The sequence below is a fragment of the Purpureocillium lilacinum genome (assembly GCF_023168085.1).
Source record: "Purpureocillium lilacinum CBS 284.36 DNA, scaffold_8, whole genome shotgun sequence".
In the NCBI taxonomy this organism is placed as follows: Eukaryota; Fungi; Ascomycota; class Sordariomycetes; order Hypocreales; family Ophiocordycipitaceae; genus Purpureocillium; species Purpureocillium lilacinum.
This window is the reverse complement of record NW_027072118.1, coordinates 2,604,340-2,623,544: the sequence shown is the minus strand read 5'-3', so window position 1 is coordinate 2,623,544 and position 19,205 is coordinate 2,604,340. Positions and strand designations below refer to the sequence as shown.

The window sequence follows — 19,205 nt, the reverse complement described above, 5'->3', positions numbered from 1 at the left end:
AAACCCAAATCATGAAGTCCCACGGCAGCTACTATAAATACCGTAGTGCGGGTGGCCAATCCGCTCTAATGGTGGAGGCGGGATTTATATACCCTGAGGTTTAGAGAGACCGGGCCCCTGCGCAAGGATTCGCCAAACAATGGGGGGTTTCCGTGTTGAACCATGCTAGTGAGCTGAACAAAGGAGAAGAGCTTTCTTACTTTACATTTTACTCCTAGGAGAAGACACGTCTCGAAGCTGCAGCGGCTATACCAGCAGCAGTAGCAACAACAGCAGTAACGACCGCAACGATAGGAACGATAGCATTGACAGTAACGATAGAAACGACAGTAACGATAGAAACGACAGTAACGATAGAAACGACAGTAACGATAGCAACGACAGTAACGATAGCAACGGAAGTAACGGCAGCAACGGAAGTAATGACAGCAACGGAAGTAATGACAGCGACAACAGTGGCGGCAGCAATGACGGTGCCCAGACAGAGAATCGCTGGTATTTAGATAGCGCGTTCAAAAACAATCTTTCTCGAGGTGACAAGAACCGAGCGTTGAGTGGACTAGTATGCCCCTCGCTACTGCATTCGAGTGCATGGCTGTTCAAAGTGCGTTAAGCGCGTGGTGGTGGTTCCCAGACTTACATATAAGAACATGGAGCTGTACAATTAAGGAGACAAATCTTGCTGGCTGAGTGCAAGCGGGAAAGAACTTTGAGCTTCGCAAGACACCAAGCTACTCACGATTCAGCTGCGTGGCAAAAATCGCCCGACGGGCAATTTGTACCGTCAATAGATGCACGTGACTAGGAAGGTATGAATGGGTATGAAGCAGAAGAGATGAAAGCAACGCTTAAGTTGATTGACATATGACGCGATTGCTCTCGTGACTCTAGTAGCCGAAGGTTGTCATGGCGTCCGCAGCAGCAGGTCGCCTAGGCCCTTGCCTCATTCACGTGGAAAGTATCAAGCAGGTGCAGCTGCATATCGTGAGCCGACACGCCATGTACTGCGCCACGCAGTGATGCGTCGAATAGGGGCTTAGGCTGCATCGCCATTAACATTCTTTGGCCGTCTACAGCCCCTACTCATGAACGTGTACTTTACGACTGCCTTGCTGGATCCAACTCCACCTTGTTCTTGGTAATGGAATCAATCTCAGCCATCACTTCAGGCGTCAGCTTGTCTAGCACCTTGAGTGCCGCAATCGTCTCCTCCAGCTGTTCGGGCTTGCTTGCGCCGGTAATGACGCTGCTGACGTGCGGGTTCTTGAGGCACCACGCAATGGCGAGCTGACTCTGCGAGACGCCCAAGCGATCGGCGACCGGCTTGAGAGCGCGGACCGTATCAATCTCGGTGCGCCAGTCGTCCGTTCCCATGCGCTTGCGCATAAAGTCGGCGAAACCGTCCTTGCTGGCCCCGAATCGCGAGTCCGCTGGTGGCGGCTTGCCGTCGACCACATCGTTGTACTTGCCCGACAGCATGCCCATTTTGATGGGCGAGAAAGTCGTCAAACCAAGTCCGAAGCGGGAGTAGAGGCGCTGGAATTGACCCTCGACCTTGTCCCGCGCCAACATGTTATACTGAGGCTGCTCCACTATGGGTGCCTGGAGGCGTAGGTCCCGGGCGATACCGACCTGAACCGCGTTAGTCACGTCTTCCTCGATGACACAATTACCTTTGGGGTATTGGTGTGACTTACTGCTTCAGCAATCTCGTCGGCGCTCCATTCGGAAGTGCCCCAGTACAGCGCCTTGCCCTGGTCAATGACAAAGTTGAACGCCCGTACCGTCTCCTCCATGGGCGTCAGCCGGTCGGGCCGGTGGGCGTACACAATGTCGACATACTTGAGGCCGAGGCGCTCAAGCGACGCGTCGAGTCCCTCGATAATGTGCTTTCTCGAAAGGCCGTGGTTATTGACGAGGATCTCGCCGTTGACGGCGCCCCAGTTGATTTCTGTTGACAGTTAGCTTAGAGCCTCAACTAGCAGAGACCAGTGAATGCTCACTCGTTGTGATGACTAAATCTGAACGTTTCCAAGCAAAATGCTTGATGGCCCGGCCCATGACCTTTTCGGACTCGCCGGCCGTGTAGTTTTCCGCCGTGTCGAAGAAGTTGACGCCCAGATCGTACGCCTTCTTCATGCACGCAAAGGTGGCCTCGTCGCCGGTGTAGCCACCATACGTCATCCAACCGCCAAGGCCGATGGCAGACACGTGCAGCCCGGACCGTCCGAGGCGACGGTACTCCATCCCCGTGTTTCGCGGTTCCGGCCAAGCCATCGTGGAAGAGTTCGGTGAGGAGGGGTAATATTCGGTGAGGGGAAACGGGGGAACACTTCTGGGTGTTGCCAAGGTTGAGTTCAGAGGCGAATGTCGACTACACGGCGTTTTCTTGGTCGCTTTGAGTCGATGCTGGGCCGCTTAAAGACTTGATGGCATGCGATGTCTTTGCGACAAGATGCGCCGTTCAATGATGTCTGAGCGGGAATTTACTTGGTGATTGCTGGTAATTGTGAGTCTTACGGCGTGGTGTGATGCGGATGAGACCCCACTCGGAGTATATCTCGGGGGAATCTCATTTACCCAGTTCTCGGGCGGTACAAGAGCTCCACCGCAGGCTCCGGACTCCGGAGGGTTGGATTCCAAGTCTGGCCTTTGGCGCCAAAGTCCAAATACGTTGAGAGACGCTATCTGGACACTGTCCTTTTCTGTACAGCCACGGGCGTTGCAGGCGTTGCTGGCGTTGCTGCAATGAAGGGAACCTTGCCTGTGGTGTCAAACATGAGATAGAACGCTGATGTCCAAATAGCCTTCTCTCCAAATAGACCTTCCGGCGCGGGACGTTTTGCACGTGCCTTGCGCGCTGAGGCAAGTGCAGCTGTCTGCTCTTCTCCGCATCTCCCCCGCGATTCCCCGCGCTCGGTGTGCAGGAAGGAGCACCCTAGCCGTGGGTGCTGGAGTCTGGAGCGGCCGCACGTAGGCTTCGAGACGAGCGTGAATCGCTGAACCTCGTGCAACGCGCCAATGACTGAGCCTTCTGTTGGGCAAAATATGTGCCTGGTACAGGACGATGGTATTTCAGAACTGCCATTTGCCCGACCGGACACGCCCGCGTGCACAGTGGAGGACGCCAGTCCACTGCGCCCCTGACCCGAACGTCAATTGAATTCATGTTGAACTACAGACGCCCGCTAGTTACCTTGAAAGATCCAAGCTTATCCCAGAAGCGCACGTACGAATGCGAGCGTTGGTTGTGGAATGAGAGAATGACCATGCCCAGTTCAATTTTGATGTCAACAGTGCCTCCCCCCTGCCCTGGCGCCCAGTTCGCCGACACTCCCCGGCTCTGCCACACCCCGCGCCCCATGTTCACACCGCTCGCGGAGTGAGGCGCAGGTACAACGGAGACTTGTCCCATACGACGAATACTCGCTGCTTATCCTGCCAGTCAGGTTGCGGATGCGCCAGCTCAAAGTCGAAACGATAGAGGAGCCGGGCGATGATGTACCGCATCTCGACCTGCGCGAGGTTCTTGCCGATGCAGTCGCGGGTGCCGTGGCTAAAGGGCTTGAAGACGGCCTTGTTATCCGTCTCGAAGCGCTCCTCGTATCTCGGGTGCGACTTGGTGAGCCACCGCTCAGGCAGGAAGCTCTCGGGCTCGAGAAAGTTGTCGGGGTTGTGAAACGTGGCCCACTGGTACACAGAGACGCGGGCCTGCACGTGCTCGTCAGCCAAATGCCGTGTAACGTCACGGTTCACGGTAGACTTACCCCTGCAGGAATGTACCTTCCGTCGACCACGGCTCCAGGGGACACGCGAGGAGGTGTCTCGGCCGCCGGAGGGTATACGCGCAGCAGCTCGTCAATGACTGCCTGCAGATACTCGATCGTTGCGGTGTTGCGCAGGGTTATGTCGGACTCGGCGCTGTAGGTGGACCGGATCTCGTTGGCGAGTATGTCGTAGACGCGCGGGTTCTTGCTCATGAAAAAGGTGAAGCCGGCAATGGCAGTGGCGGTCGTCTCGCTGCCTGCGACGACGAGAACCGGCGTCGTGGCCAAAATCTCGGCCTCGCTCATGCCGCCGGTGTCGTCGCGCGTCTTGCGCGTCATGTACCCTATAAAATCTTTGTGGCCTGGGACTGGTTGCTCGTCGAGCTCCATGCGCGCCTTGGCTTTTGACCTGGCGTAGCCGCGAACCTGGAGGGACGTCTTTGACGACGTGTTGAGCCCGAAGAAATCGGTCATCTTGGCGATGGTTGGGTAGAAGTGATAGCCGCGACGCAGGGCGAGTCCGCGGATGCCCTCAAAGATGGAGCGCACCCACGGGTGGTAGCCGTTGTTCTCGAGGCTGTGAAAAGACTCGGAGAAAGTCAAGTCGCCGATGATGTCAAAGGTGGTAAAGTTCATCCACTCGACGATGTCGACGACTTCGCCCTTGGTGGCTCGCTCCGTGAGCCGCTCCATCAGCAGGTTGACGTACTTGCAGATGGTGGGCTCTTGCTGCGCGAGGGACCCATCGCTGAAGGCGTGACTCAACTGTCGTCGCTGCCGACGATGCACATCCTTGGGAGCGTTGATGAGGCTCTTTTCGTCGCCCGGGTAGGGGCCTGGTGGCTTCCCAAACTCCTCCTGGCCGCCCTTGCGGTGACCGTACACTTCTGGCCAGCCGATGGAGCCGTCAAAAGCAATGTGGTTTGGCCCGATGCGAACCGCCGGGCCGTACTTGCGGTGCAGGGCGGGCATGCGCCGAACCCATGTTCCGCGGGCATGGTTGAGGTAGACGAATGGGACGTAGGTGGCAGCGAGGAGTGGCGGGCCGGGGAACTTGGACAGCGGATGGAACCAGATTCTATAGATGGTCTGGGCGACGCAGTACGCCACGAGCTGCGAGTGTTGGAGCGGGACCTTCAAGGAGGCGTCAGAGACTTACCAGGGAGGCAGCGAGGGCGATCGTGCTCATGACGTTGCCAAGGTCAAGCGTGGCGGCGAGCGCGCCGAAGCCAGAGCCAGCTCTGGAGAGGTCGACGTGGGACATTTTGCCAGGTTGCGTATAGAACGAGTGAAGAATCTTGATCCCCCCGAGGACTAGCTACACGCCAGGTTCTTATACCGTCGCTTGTGCTCCGCGACTCTGCACCGCGTCACATCCTACGGAGATTCCATGGAGCACGAGCCAGCGTATGGCGGTCGCATCACCCGTGGCGTCATAAGCTGTTGGCGGAGATGACCACGACGATCGGACAAAAGCCCTCTGCGACTCTGGCATGCACGGCGTGTCGAAACCTGCGCGACGTGCAGTCGGCGGGCACACGACGACGGGCCGAGTCGGTGATGTGAGCGGCCGACAGCCTCGCTTAACCCCCCACACGGTACTTTGTCCCACGCCCGGCACTTGGGCATCCGATGTGCAGGTCATGTTGACGAGCGCGGGGGTGTGCAAATTCGCGACAGGGTCGCACTCGGGGCGTTGGCCTTTCCGAACGCCGCTTCGGGGCCGCACTGCCCGCTGTATGGTCGAGCTTCTGGACGTTCGTTGGTCTGTCCTGTTGGGAGTCACGTCCGCCGTGCGGTTTGCAGGTGGCTGGCGGCGGCGGACATGAGCGCAGCTGGACAGAGCCGATCGTGTGCTTGTCGAGCCAACAAGTCCTAGGCAGGCTAGACGAGAGCCGATCGTGTGCCTATCGAGCCAACTCCTATGAGCGGAACGAGAGCCGATCGTGTGCCAACAAGATGTCGGCAGGAGTTGGCGAATTTGAAGCCCGACGCCGACTACATGAATCGAGGCCATGTCGCACAAGACGACCGCGCAGTGTATTGCGATCAATGAAGCTTATACAGAAGCATAACGGCATGAGACATTCCGGACTGAACAAGTCCGCAATTATGTCGAGCGGAGGATCGGAGCGGTCGAGCGTAGATCACCGGTGTCAATTACAGGTGGCCCGTGCCGTGCGAGGTAACACCCAGTGGCCGTTGCGTGACAATCACTTTGCGCCGCTTGAGGCAACGGTGACGGCCCGTCTGCCGCGTCATGGACCTTGACTCTCATCTGTGCCAGCGCACAAGCCGCACGCAATTGAGCGGACGAAGTTTTGTGACGTGACCGTGAAAGGTCGGGAATCTCAAGTTCATGGTACCAAAACTCCACTAGCAGCTCCCAAGATCATTCACCTTGGTAAACCAAACCTTCATTCTATCGTCGTCGGAGCGGGACACCGGGTCCAGGTGAATGCCACACTTGGACACCTTGCCGTCGTGGCCGATGACAAACTCCGCTCGCAGCCCGGACTTGATGAGGACGTTGGACGTCTCGGTGTCGGTCCACGCGACAAAGTATTCGCCCGAGATGTGTTCGAGGTCGAGCGTCACGTCCAGCAGCCGCCGGATGTCCGCGTGCAGCACCTCCGTCGTGCCGTCCGCCACGGGCACTCCCTCGCGCGGCTTGACCACTTTAAACTCAATGGTCCGGTACCCGGGGTTGTGGTACGAGCCGGCGTACTCGGCGAGGGGCAGCGTCAGGGGCAGCGGTTTCTCGGGGACGTTGGGGTACAGCGTCTTGCGCACATCAAGATAGTCTTGCACCATGCCCTCGAGCTTGTTGTCGAGCAAGGACACGACGTCTTGTCGGTCTCCCGCAGGGATCTGGAGAAAGTCGTTGATCATGCGCATGATGACGGCCTCGTTGGCGAACGCGCCGCCGAGATCTGAATTGGCGAGGATGGCGATGCCCCATTTCTGGTCGGGCAGGAACTGGAGCTTGGAAGCAAACCCGGCGATGCCGCCGCTGTGTGAAATCATGCGCCGGCCGCGAAAGCTGGAGACGCCCCATCCGAGCGCGTATAGGAGCGTCGACATGTGCTCGTACGAGGGCGGCGAGACGATGCTCCTCGGCTTAAAGAGCTCGGCGAACCGATCGTCGGAGAGCGGAAAGCCCTTGTGGATGACGGCGCGGAGGTAGGTGGTAAAGTCCTTGATGGAGCTGATGATGCCACCATCGCCCACGAGCGGATAGTCGTGCGAGTACGGGGCGTCGAGCTGCTTCTTGTTCAGCGGATCCCACGTGTACCCCTTGGCGAGGACCTTGTCCGCCCGTTGCGCGTCCTTGAGGCTGATAAAGGTCGACTTCATGCCTAGCGGCTCCCAGATGTGCTTGCGGTGGGCATCCTCAATCGGCTTGCCCGTGAGCGTCTCGATGACGTGCTGGATGACAATGTAGCCGAGGTTGAGGTACTGGTTCTTCTCGCGGAGCTCAGCCGTCATGGCCAGGTGGCGCAGCGAACGCACGGCATCGAGGACGGTGTATCCCTCGCCGCCGTAGCTGAGGTTGTGGTTACCGACGCCGAGGAGATGCGACAGGGCGTCCTCGAGCGTGGCGTGCGCGGTCGCATAGTCGTCTTGCAGGGCGAAATCCGGTGTGATGGAGGCAATCTTGGTCTTGAGGTTGGCGGGGTCGCCTAGCTCCTCGAGGACAGAGAGCAGGGCCGTCGCCGTCATGGACTTGGTGCACGAGGCAATAAAGTAGAGCGTGTCCTCTGTGGTCTTTGTTTTTGAGGCCTCGGAATCTCCGAATGTCTACCAGGGTTAGCTGCGCCTGGAGGTACAGACGTGACACTGACGTTGATGAATGTTTCATCGCCGTCGACGATGCCGATGGAGAGGCTGGGGACGTGGTAGTGGCGCATCACATGGTCGATGAAGGACTTGAGGTCGTCTGTGAAGGGGTTGCGGCCTCGGCCGGCCATGGGGCCGTCGCCCTCGAATAGGTCGCCCATTTTCGTCCTTGGTCTTCAATTGAGGTGATTGAGTTGTCGAGCCAGTGGTGGGATGCGGCTATTTTATCAACGGGATGTAAGCGGGTGGATCGTTGATCCTGGCTCGGGTAGGGCTCCCGGCTGGTGTTTGGGGTAAGCAGGCATGCATGGTGGGGATGAGGTCCGAGTCCAGACTCCAGACGAGGTCTGTCATGAAGCTGAGGCAGTCGGCATGGCGCATGGATGCTGGAGATTGGAAAGTGCGCCTTCGTACTACAGTTGTTACGGTGGGTGGGCGCTCTTCGAAACTGTAATTCCTCACGACTTTGCAAGCACACTCGTTTATGCTTCCCGAGGGTAGAAGTTGGATCGGTGCAGAGATGCCATCACATGCAGCTGGGCCTGCCCTGCAAGCACAGTCGCAAGGGTCCTGGAGTCACGGCTCGGCCGTGTACATAAAAGGCAGGTGGGCTTGCTGCCCCTCATCGCTGTCTGTAGACAACGAGGGCATTGTCAATGGCGGGGCTCCGCCTCAAGTGTTTTGCTGACAGATTGTCGAGCTGTGGAAGCATTGGAAGGGCCTAAAATCACCTGACAGTTTGGGGTATTCGTTGGCCAGACGTTTTGGCTTGAACTGGTCGCCGCATAGGTTCGATGTGAGTGTCGAAATAGGCACATGCTGTGCCGGTTGTACGCAGCTTGGGCTACATGCTCAACAGACCACAAGACGCGCCACATCTCAACATTAAGGAGTGCCCCGGTCGCCATTATTGTCAAGACCACATTCACACGTTCCTCGCTCACTCGTTCGTCGTGAAACGAGAGTCACCGGCAACGCTGGCTGGACTCCGTCTCCACGTGGCGCGAAATCGTCACTCGTGGCTCGTTGGCTCGTCCTGGCGGCTCAATGTGTTGCTTCCGTCCTTGACATCTGGCCCTCGGCGCATCAAACCATTACATACCGGACAACTGACACTCTCTGAATGCTCAATCGGAACCTTCAACATCGGAAAGAGCTCGCGCGCAGCACGTCATGCTTTTAAAGGCGCCGGCGGCTTGAGCCGGAACAGTGGAATCGGGATTCCGGCGCGGGGCATTTCCGCCACTTCATGTTTGGCCCCGCAGCCCACGGCCCGGCGGCTTGCACCGGCCTCGCGGCGGGGCAGCTGCGGAAGCGGAAAGGCAATTGAGCTGTCTCAGACGCGTTGGCGGGGGAGGGGAGCACGGGGGAAGAGGGCGGTCGATAAAAGTTGACGGCACACGTCATGCTCAACCTGTCCTCGCTCGCCTGGAAGAAGCTCCTGCTCGGTTCTGCACAGCTGTTTGCGATACTCGATCCTGCCGGCGATTTCACTGACGGTAGCGACCTCTCGAGAACCTTCAGCGACATCACAGACACCACACACGCCAGCATCATGTCGTGGCTCAACATCGCCCCCGAGTCGCACTTTAGCATCGCCAACATCCCCTTTGGCGTCATCTCGACGCAGGGCGATGCGACGCCGCGCCCTGCCGTGGCCATTGGCGACTATGCGCTCGACCTCAAGGCGTTTGCGGCGGGCGGCGGCTTCGACGCCAGCGCCGACATCAAGAAGAGCGCCGCCGTCTTCTCGTCGCCGACGCTCAACGCCTTTGCCGCGCAGGGCCGGAGCTTCCACCGCGCGGTGCGCGCCCACCTGCAGGCGGTGCTGAGCGCCGACACCAAGCACCCGCAGGCGCTGCGCGACAACGAGGCCCTTCGCAAGACGGCCCTCGTCCCGCGCGCCGAGGTGACCAACCACCTGCCCATGGCCGTCGGCGACTACACCGACTTCTACGCCGGCAAGAACCACGCCTACAACGTCGGCGTGCTGTTCCGCGGGCCCGACAACGCCCTGCAGCCCAACTACCTGCACCTGCCCGTCGCCTACCACGGCCGCGCCAGCAGCGTCGTCGTCTCGGGCACGCCGCTGCGCCGCCCGTGGGGCCAGATCCTCAAGGACCCCAAGGCCGAGCCCAAGGTGCCCGCCCTGGACACGGCGCAGAAGCTCGACCTCGAGCTCGAGATGGGCATGTTCATCTGCCGCGAGAACCAGCTCGGCAGCCCGGTGCCCGTCGACGAGGCCGACGACTACATCTTTGGCTACGTGCTCATGAACGACTGGAGCGCGCGCGACCTGCAGGCGTGGGAGTACGTCCCGCTCGGTCCCTTCACGGCCAAGAACCTCGGCACGAGCATCAGCGCCTGGGTCGTCCTGGCCGATGCCCTCGCCGATGCCAAGGGCGCCGGCATCCCCAACGACACGCCCCTGCTGCCGTACCTGCAGGAGAAGAAGAAGGACAATGTGCTGCAGATTGACCTCGAGGTCGACCTCATCAGTCAGTCTCGCCCCATATCCGATTTACCTTGGGTTCGCTAACACGCAGCAGCCGCCAACGGCAACAAGACCACAATCTCCAAGACCAACTCGAGGAACCTGCTGTGGTCGTGGCCGCAGATGATTGCCCACCACTCCATCAGCGGCTGCAACCTGCGGCCAGGCGACCTCTTTGGCTCCGGCACCATTTCCGGCACCGAGCCCAACACGCAGGGCAGCATCCTGGAGCAGACGCAGGGCGGCAAGGTGGCGATGCAGCTGGCCGGCGGCGAGGAGCGCAAGTTCCTGCAGGATGGGGACACGCTCGTCATCCGCGGCTGGGCGGGCAAGGAGGGCGCGCTGGTCGGCTTCGGCGAGGTGTCGGGCAAGATTCTGCCCGCTCACCCTTTGTTTTAGTACGAACACTGGGATCGAATGGGTAGGATCAACAAAATAGACGGCAATCACGACATGAAGAATGCAATTTCGTTGTATTGTAAACTGTCCTAGTCGATGCGTAGGTTGTCGGGCGTGTCGGGCTGCCTAAAGTAATGCGCCTTCTTGACGGCCGGGTGCTCCTCCAAGGCGGCCGCGACCTTGGCAATGGTCGGAAACAGCCCCTTGACATCGACGCCGAAGCGCTCCGCGTTCCACACCGCCGGCATGAGGCAGGCGTCCGCAATGGTCAAGCTGTCGCCATACGAAAACTTGCCCGCGTGCTCCCGCGCGACGGCCTCGTACGCACGCAGCCCCTCGGCCATGAGCTCCTTGTTCCAGTCCTCGGCGCTGCCGCCCAGGCCGCGCACGCGCCTCATGATGCGCAGGTTCGTCACCGGCTGCGTGTCGGCGGCAATGATTTGCGCGAGCGCGCGCACGACGGCCCGGCCGCGGAGGTCACTAGCGGGCGGCAGCAGCGACGCGCCCTGCGGGTGCGCCTCGTCGAGGTACTCGAGCGCGGCGACGGACTGGCCGATCTTGAGGCCCGTCTTGTCGTCGCCCGTGCGGACGACCAGCAGCGGGACGGTGGCGGACGGGTTGAGCGCGCGGTGCGACTCGGAGAGCTGCTCGTCCTTGAGCAGGTTGACGGGCACGAGCTCGTACTCGATGCCCTTGAGGTTGAGCGCGATGCGCAGGCGCGCCGAGCACGAGGAGCGAAAGTAGCTGTAGAGGGTGTAGTCGGGCATGATGCTGGTGTAAGTCGGCACTCGAACAGGCGATTGGTGATGATCGTCCAGCAGAGTTGATAGACTCAGGTTCACGATTGACATGCACTGGGCTTTGGCACTCTTCTCCTCATCTACGCCCTTCCATAGTCAAGACCTCGAGTTGACGTATGCACCTCCGTTGGTAGCCATGGCGTGGCCGTGATCGTGCTCGGCCGGAGAGCCAATCACCAGCTCCAGCGCCCTGACGGCTTCGGCACACTGCTGGCGGAAACGTTCCGGTGCGCGGATCGCATCTGTGCCGCTGTGGTTCTTTTATGGGGAAGGGGGCGGCAAGCCAAAGGCAACATTTCAGGGCGTTTCAGACGGACCCAACAAGCGAGTGCCGGCTCTGTTAAATCGCGACATCTCATGAACCTTTGCTTGTGAACAGAAAAATCAACGCTTCTGCTGGCACATTTCGTGGTCACACTCGCGATGGCCGCGCAGTCAGTGGGGTACATGTAGGGGGTGCGGGTATGAGACCCGATGACTTTGAGCCTTGCTTCTTGAAGATTCCCGCACAGAGACGCCGTAGTGAGCGTCTCACGTCCACTTGCGCGTCTCGTGGCGACAAAACATGGAGGATGAGGCCAAATAGGTTTCTGGTGACGGCGTCGCCAGCTGGCTGATAAGTCGGCGTCAGTCTTGCCGCATTACGCGGCAAGCCCCACCAGCTTCTCAATTGAGATGAAGTCCGTTCGGTGCTGTCGTCTGACAATGAGTCGAAGCCAAGGCGGCTACGGTAACCGCTAGTCAAGCGCCCTCTCGACGCCCAGCATATATACAGTGACCCTCACCATGCTCCTCGTAAGCAGCCAAATCCAAGTCATCACGTCGCTTACATGGAGTCAAAACCCGCCACGGTGCTCTCCACAGAGCAGCTCACCACGCTCGCCAACGAGGCCTTCAAGGGCTACATTGGCAACCTCGTCAGCTTCACCCCCGAGGCCCTCACCAAGTGGCTCAACGACAGCTTCATCTCCCTGCCTCTCAGCCACATTTTCTTCTCGCCCGAAAACCCCGATGAGCCCATTGCCTTTGGCCTCATCGCGACGCACGATGGGCGGCCAGGCAAGTCCCGTCTAGGCGCCATGGGCGTCGTGCCCGCGTTCCAGGGCAAGGGCGTTGGCGGGCGCGCCCTGACCACGATTATCGAGGCCGAGCGCCGGAGAGGGGTCTCGCTGTTTGAGCTCGAGTGCATCAAGCAGAACACGCGGGGCGTGCAAATGTACAAGCGCGCGGGTTTCGAAGTTCACCGCGAACTGGTCGGCTGGCAGCGCGATGCGCCTGCGAGCGGCGAATTTCAAGACAGCTCGGAGTTGACGTCGTGTTCGTTTGAGGATGTCGACAAGGTGGTCAAGACACACGGTGCGGATGACCTGCCGTGGCAAGCTTGGGGGTTCACGCAAGACAGCAAGGCGCAGCGCGCGTTCCGCCTGGGCGATGCCTACTGCGTCATCTCCAATCCGGAAGACGACGAGAAAGACACCGTCAGGATGCAGTGTCTCATTGTCGACCCTTCCTCAAGAGGCAAGGGCGAGGCGTCGCAGTTGATCAAGGCGCTGATGGGAAGGTACCCGACCAAGAAATGGGCCGCAGGGGCAATATTCCCGAAAGAGTACGGGGCCAATATTGCTTCGAAGCTGGGCTTCTCGCAGCCGGACATGTACCAGTACCAAATGTATCTCAAGCTCGACTAGCTCGATCGCGGGCTCATCTTCATGTTGACCTTGAACGGCATCCTCCTGACGGCGGCCTTGTGAAGGACAGGGTACTGGTACGGCGGAACAATGCAGTAGAAGAACAGGAGAAGCCACAGATATCCGAGGCCTCTTTGCAGGACCCTCCGGCCTCGTGAACGGCCGCCAAATCGATATAAAACAAGCTCCAGAAGCCCGCCAGCAAAGTTGAGCTGCAAAAACCACATGTCGCTTAGTGGACCAGCTTCCGGCTCCGCCTTGTGCGTGACAAGAGCATGCACGACTCCGGAGATGGTAAAGACCCAAAACGCCAGAAACGTCTTCTCTGAGGCGCCCCTCGGTTGAAGCCCAAGGACCTCTCGGGACACGAGTCTGCCGTAGCGAAGCTGAGACTCGGTTCCAAGACGATGCCAAAACGACCCCCAGAAGCGCCGGATGGAGTATGCGTTGAGAGGGTTTCCATATAGCAAGGGCCACTCCCGAGGCTCGTCCAGTTGCAAGACTGCGACAAACAGGATTGCCAGTGCAGCGTGTGCGGCAGTGAGGATGAGATATGTCAACCACGCCCAGTGCAAGGAGAATGCGGCTCGCAACACCGTTGCTCTGCCCCAGCCCAGGTGAAAATATCGTTGCTGTGGCGGCCCAAAGTCGCGTGGCATAGGCGTAAGGAAGAGCAATAGTGACAACTCAACAGCGACGTATATAAAGCCGAGTACAATCAGGGGGACAAGCCTCCATAAAGCAAATATGAGGCGCTGCGTCCACGTCGCTTTGGAGCTGGTCGGATCAACCAAGGGAAGCCGCCGCGGGTTCATCCACGCTTTGAATGCCATTGTAGTCTCCCATCGCGGGGATGCGCCTGGCGGTCGTGCAGGTAGAGTCCACCGCTCGATGTATAGGGCGGAAGTGCTGTGGATGATGTATATGAGAGTCGTAAATGCCAGAAGCCAGTCGAGGCCTGGCAGGTGAGTCGAGAGCTGGTCGACTGTGCGATAACACTGCACGGCGGGAAAGACGTTGATTGGCAACAGCCACCACCGTAACTTGGGGGCTTGACGGAGGGTAAAGACAAAGATTGGGGCCGTCAGGAGGAACCAGGCAATTGGCTCTGCCAGAGACAAAGCCTCGAATGCGCTCAGGTTGAGGAGCCGCCGGACGCCTGGGGTGCGCAGCAGTCTCTGGACTATCGTCGCCATCTTGCAGTCGCCGATTCTGGGCAGTTTGTAAGACGTGGTTAGAGGGTGAGGTTCATTTATATCATCATGCAAGTTGCCTATATCACGGTACAGCCTAGGGCCAAGGCGGCAGTAAGCACTACAATGGACTGGGCTGTAAAGCGTAACATGTCGGTGGAGCTCATTCGCCAAGGGCGTGCTATCGAGGTAGCATCCTGATGCTACGCAATACAACCGTCTTTGAAGCTAGATCCTGCGGCTTGGCAACTCTACGTACTGCCACCTCTTGTAACCCGCGTGAAAGTCACCTCCTGAACCAACACTGCCCGATTCTCTCCAGTCCAGAGCCGTGAAGTGAAGCTTCTACGCCGCAGCAGCATTGAGCTTGTCGACAAGCTCGTTAAACTGCTGCTCGTTGAGGTCGGTGTAGTGCAGGCAGTCCGAGCCGCAGGGCAGCGCGTAGGGGCCGTTGACGGGGTCGCCGACCAGGACGTTGGCCAGGTTCATGCAGGCAGGCGGAACGCCCATGAAGCGGACCTCTGCGTCTCGTTAGAATTACACGCCGTAAAGATGATCAGGAGACTTACCCCCGGCGCCGGGAGAGTCGGCGTTGACAGAGACTCCATTCATCTGCTCGTAGCAGCGGTCAAACTCCTGCTGCGGCACGCCGGGAGGAGCACGGCCCATGATGGAGCGCGTGTCGAAGAAGGCAGGGTCAATGTCGCGCTTGCTAAAGATGTTGACAAAGAGGTCCGCGATGCCCTGGCAGAAGAACTGGCAGAGCAGGTCGGCGGCCTTGCCGATGCTCGCCTCGCCGGGCTGGCCCATGGTGGCCGCGAGGGCGAGGGCAACGCCAAACTTTTTGATCTGCATGATTACTGAAAAGATATGAAATAGCTGAAGCTGAGTTTACAGTGTGATGTGCGTGTAGCGTTCTGGCGAGATGGAAGTTTAGGAGAAACTTTCTGGCTCTTATATAGACAAAACCGCGTCTTCATGTTTGATGCGCGGAGGCCATCATCACCAAGTCCTGTGTTCCGACTTGGCAAAGGATGCAAGTGCGACCTTGAAGGCAAGATGATATCACAACACCAGACGGCATCTACTGAGCGGACGAGGACATGAGGTTCCGTGGACGTCTGAGTCTGTCTCCAGCCCGAACCCGCAAAGCGTGGATTAGAAGAAATAGACTTGGCAGTCAAAACTAGCTGTTGACGGTTTGTCTGCAGTGAGATTTTAGCCGTGGGCACCGCTGTACCCTCGTGCGTGTTTGGGGAGAGTTTCAAAGAGTAGACTGGTAGGCGGTTGAGCCGGCGACTATGGTTTCCAAGGATGCGAACTAGTAACTACCCGTTCGCGTTCGCTGCAAGTCCTGCAACTAGGCTCGATGGATGTTCTCGGCATTACTCCATAAATCCTTCGGGTTGCGGGCAAGGCGAATATAGCCGCGCTTATGGGATCCCCGACATCCGGAGCGAAGTCATGGCCGTCGCGATGGTACCACGTTGAGTGCCGATGCCGTAGAGTGGTCCTACTATCCCGCCTCACGCGTTGCCCGCACTCCCTCGGTCCGTGCGTGATCAACAAAGATCGCTGGGATCGAACTGACTTGTTGGAATCTCCATGTCCTCTTGCCGCCGGCAGACACGAAGCTTGGCCCACCAGAGCACATGCAGTATACATGTCAAGACTGCAAAGTTGGGCGGATTCGTTACCATGGGCGCCATTTGTTAGGCTGAAGCTGATAGCCACATGCACATTGAATCTGTGCAGTGACTGACGAAGAGGTCTACGGGGGCACAATGGTCCTTGTCGTCGATGCCTACTCGGCACCTGTGAGCGTTCTGAACCTGCCCATACTTGTTGCATCAGGGGCATCTGAGTGGCACGTCTTCACCAGGCTCTACATCTACTACATGTAGGCAATCCTTACGGCTTTGAAACAAATGTCGTCTTCCCTACCACTTCATCGTCAATATGTGAGGCCGCCTTCAAGCTGCACCTAGTCGACCCCCACAACATTTGAAACGAAATTGACCTGTGCAGTCGTGGTGCAGCGAGGCAACATGCAGTCCACCTCTACATGCTCCAGTTTGCGAAGCTGCAGTCAATGACGTCTGCAGACAGCGACGCCGTAACATCGCACTCGCCAAGCGCAATGGTTTCGGGGGGCAGGATCCTTCCGGATGCTGCAACGTCTTGGCCGCCCGACCGCCCGAAATACTTCGACCACGCCAGGTGCATCACCCACGCGCTTGGCGGCCGGGCGATCGTCGATCGTCAGGCACCGAATCCGAAAAGTGCCGGCGTGGAATGTGGTGCACTGGCAGCAATTGTTCGATGAAAATGCTCTAGTGTCTGGGCATTGTATGTTCCGGCACTGGTCGGCTTGGCGGGTGTCTTTGGGTTCATCGGACCGCAGTGGCGCAGACGGTCAGCCCTGGTCGCTTGGCCGACGTCGTGTACCCGTTGCGACGGCTTGGCCGACGGCATTGCATAACGTGCCGCGTTGGGCACTTGCATGTCAGAAGTCTCCGTCGATAGTACGCTTAAACCTAACCAGAGCTCGTCCCAGAGACCGCGTTAACGTGTGTAATCAGGCCCTCTTCTTGCGACAACGGCAGGCGCAGGCGGTTCGTCACGTTTGAGCGCCACGCATCATTATCATGATCCTTTCTCGCATTGTCTTGCTGGCCGCGGGGGCTTCCGCAGCTAGCTTCAGCGTTCCGTTTAGAAGATCGACGGGTCTCTCGTTGGACTCGTTCACAAAACGCGATGTCGTCAGCTTGACCGCGGACAACAACATCACTGGTGGGGGATACTGCGCTGAGATCGAGGTGGGCACTCCCGGGCAGAAAGTCAAGGTCCACCTGGATACTGGCAGCAGCGACACCTGGGTCAACTCTGCGGACACGAACCTCTGTGCCGGGGGCCGTTACACTGGATGCGACAAGTTTTGTGAGTTTCCTTACTGCATTGTACAGATGGTCCAGTCATGTTCACTCTTTTCCCTTTCAAGCTGGATTATCTGTGTGCTCATGCTACATGTAGTCATTGAAACAACCTGCTGACAGAGAGCAGTCAATCCCAACGAGAGTAGTACATTCAAGACCGTGGCTCAAGATGCCTTTAACCTCTCCTACCTGGACCAGAGGGCGGTACGAGGCGACTACTTCAACGACACCGTCACGATAAATGGCAAAGCCCTCAAGAACCAACGACTGGGACTGCCCAGAAACACAACGCCTGGATCTGGCGTCATGGGCCTGGGTCTCAGCGCTGGAGTGGCGGCCGAGAACCAGTACCCTGCAATCGTCGACCACATGGCAGCCGAAGGCGTGATAGGCCGCGCGGCATTCAGCTTATATCTGGTGCGTCTGTTGATTAAAGTGAACGAGCACTCCTGACCTTGTCCAGAATCACAGCCAAGCAGACTCTGGCGTCATTCTATTCGGAGGAATTGACACTCGCAAGTTCATTGGCAAACTAGCTACCGTTCGCCTGGTCCCGGGCTTCAAGCCTGGGTCCGGCATCCAAGCATACGCCGTGCGCATGTCCGGCCTAGATATCAGCAGCCCGGACAGTCAGGGCAACGCTAGAGGCGACGCCTTGAACGTCACTGTGGTATTAGACTCCGGCTCTACACTCACGTTTCTCCCGGATGGGATTGTCGAGCCAATCTGGAAACGATTCGAGGTGGAAACGTTCCAGAACAAGGCCTTTGTCGACTGCAAGCACGCATCCAACGACGACATTTCACTGGAGGTTTCATTCCCCAGCAAGACTATTACTGTGCCGATGAGTGAACTTGTTGTGGACTTTCCGCAAAAGAGCTTGCTTAAACTTCTGGGCCTCAAGCTTGACGACCCGTGCATCTTTGGCATCCAAGGGACGTCGTACAACAACATCACCGGCGACAAATTTGGCATCATAGGAGACACAATCCTCCGAAGCGCTTACGTGCTCTACGACGCCGAGAACAAGCAGGTCGGCATTGCGCAGGCCAACGTTGCCTCAAGCGATAGCATCATTGTTGACCTTGAGTCTGGCGACTCGATACCTGACGTGTCTGGGGTGAGCGAGGAAGACGCAAACAAGAGGCCGTCTGCCACTTCCAGTCCACCGGAACCAAGTCAGACGGAAGATAGTGAGAGCTCGGCTGATGTCAAGGCTTTGGAGTTGTCTTTGTGTTTCAGCCTATTTGTCATGGCTCTATTTGTTGTTTAGGTAGCTTGATAGCCCGTGCTCTTTCTATCAGGATTGCTATTCGTAGAGCTATATTTTGCTAGTTGTAGAACCGTCCTACATCTTTCTCGGCCGCGCCCTACCCCCATACTGCGCCGCAATTTTACTGCGCAGGCATGGCAAGGTAGCGGCGCGCTATTTATTGCTGCTTTTCCTGCCCTTCCTGTCGTTGCTGTCGTTGCTGTCGTTGCTGTCGTTGCTGTCGTTGCTGTCGTTGCTGTCGTTGCTGTCGTTGCTGTCGTTGCTGTCGTTGCTGTCGTTGCTGTCGTTGCTGTCGTTGCTGTCGTTGCTGCCAGGGGCTGCGCGCTGTCTATCCTCGACGTCATGGCCCATCTTGTTCTTCTACCGGCCTGACGGGTCTATGAAGGGACTGCTTCTTTTCGAGGCGTTCGTGTGCGTGCTTGTCATAGGAGCAGTGATTTGCTTCTGCATTGAGCTTTCAATTGCTTTCCATGTTCACTAGCACCGCTCTGTTGTGCAATGCCAAATACACTGTTTCATGTGCGGCCACTCTATACAAAGAGGCGCGAATCAAGTCTTGGTTCTGCACCTCATTCACAATTTCTTTCCACCCCTCTCGATTTAGGCCCATTTAGTCTGGTGTCCCTCCTGTGCTGCACTGGGCAGTCTTTGGCCCCCAACCACTGCCTCGCAGGACTGCGCGGCGGCAATACAAATGCGGCTGAATCGATAGTGCAAGGCGGCTGGTATGGCGAATGGTCACTTGGACCGTCTGCGCAGTGTCTAGATGACAAGACTAGCTCGCCATGGGTGGCGAACAAATATAGTAGATTTAA

At 58.1% G+C, this 19,205-nt stretch overlaps 8 protein-coding genes across 8 annotated transcripts; 3 read left to right on the top strand and 5 right to left on the bottom strand.

Moving 5' to 3' along the window:
* Positions 1–1,098: 1,098 nt before the first annotated feature.
* On the bottom strand, positions 1,099–2,247 carry PLICBS_010519 (uncharacterized protein; the record flags this gene model as incomplete). The annotated part of the gene is made up of 3 exons (XM_018326353.2): positions 1,099–1,632; positions 1,698–1,951; positions 2,004–2,247. 3 exons carry the CDS (start codon positions 2,245–2,247, stop codon positions 1,099–1,101), a joined length of 1,032 nt encoding a protein of 343 aa, XP_018174672.2.
* A 1,119-nt stretch (positions 2,248–3,366) lies between these two features.
* On the bottom strand, positions 3,367–5,031 carry PLICBS_010518 (uncharacterized protein; the record flags this gene model as incomplete). Its single annotated transcript, XM_065601944.1, has 3 exons — positions 3,367–3,711; positions 3,768–4,901; positions 4,927–5,031. 3 exons carry the CDS (start codon positions 5,029–5,031, stop codon positions 3,367–3,369), a joined length of 1,584 nt encoding a protein of 527 aa, XP_065458016.1.
* Positions 5,032–6,143: 1,112 nt separating this feature from the next.
* Positions 6,144–7,768, bottom strand: PLICBS_010517 (uncharacterized protein; the record flags this gene model as incomplete). The annotated part of the gene is made up of 2 exons (XM_018326355.1): positions 6,144–7,568; positions 7,613–7,768. The coding sequence occupies 2 exons, from the start codon at positions 7,766–7,768 to the stop codon at positions 6,144–6,146; spliced, it is 1,581 nt and encodes a 526-aa protein (XP_018174674.1).
* Positions 7,769–9,012: 1,244 nt separating this feature from the next.
* PLICBS_010516 (uncharacterized protein) lies at positions 9,013–10,500 on the top strand (the record flags this gene model as incomplete). The annotated part of the gene is made up of 2 exons (XM_018326356.1): positions 9,013–10,105; positions 10,157–10,500. The coding sequence occupies 2 exons, from the start codon at positions 9,013–9,015 to the stop codon at positions 10,498–10,500; spliced, it is 1,437 nt and encodes a 478-aa protein (XP_018174675.1).
* Positions 10,501–10,589: 89 nt separating this feature from the next.
* PLICBS_010515 (uncharacterized protein) lies at positions 10,590–11,267 on the bottom strand (the record flags this gene model as incomplete). The annotated part of the gene is made up of 1 exon (XM_018326357.1): positions 10,590–11,267. One exon carries the CDS (start codon positions 11,265–11,267, stop codon positions 10,590–10,592), a length of 678 nt encoding a protein of 225 aa, XP_018174676.1.
* An 863-nt stretch (positions 11,268–12,130) lies between these two features.
* Positions 12,131–12,988, top strand: PLICBS_010514 (uncharacterized protein; the record flags this gene model as incomplete). Its single annotated transcript, XM_018326358.2, has 1 exon — positions 12,131–12,988. The coding sequence occupies one exon, from the start codon at positions 12,131–12,133 to the stop codon at positions 12,986–12,988; it is 858 nt and encodes a 285-aa protein (XP_018174677.2).
* Positions 12,989–14,526: 1,538 nt separating this feature from the next.
* On the bottom strand, positions 14,527–15,036 carry PLICBS_010513 (uncharacterized protein; the record flags this gene model as incomplete). Its single annotated transcript, XM_018326359.1, has 2 exons — positions 14,527–14,702; positions 14,751–15,036. The coding sequence occupies 2 exons, from the start codon at positions 15,034–15,036 to the stop codon at positions 14,527–14,529; spliced, it is 462 nt and encodes a 153-aa protein (XP_018174678.1).
* A 1,793-nt stretch (positions 15,037–16,829) lies between these two features.
* Positions 16,830–18,390, top strand: PLICBS_010512 (uncharacterized protein; the record flags this gene model as incomplete). The annotated part of the gene is made up of 3 exons (XM_065601943.1): positions 16,830–17,121; positions 17,245–17,534; positions 17,581–18,390. 3 exons carry the CDS (start codon positions 16,830–16,832, stop codon positions 18,388–18,390), a joined length of 1,392 nt encoding a protein of 463 aa, XP_065458015.1.
* Positions 18,391–19,205: the final 815 nt, after the last annotated feature.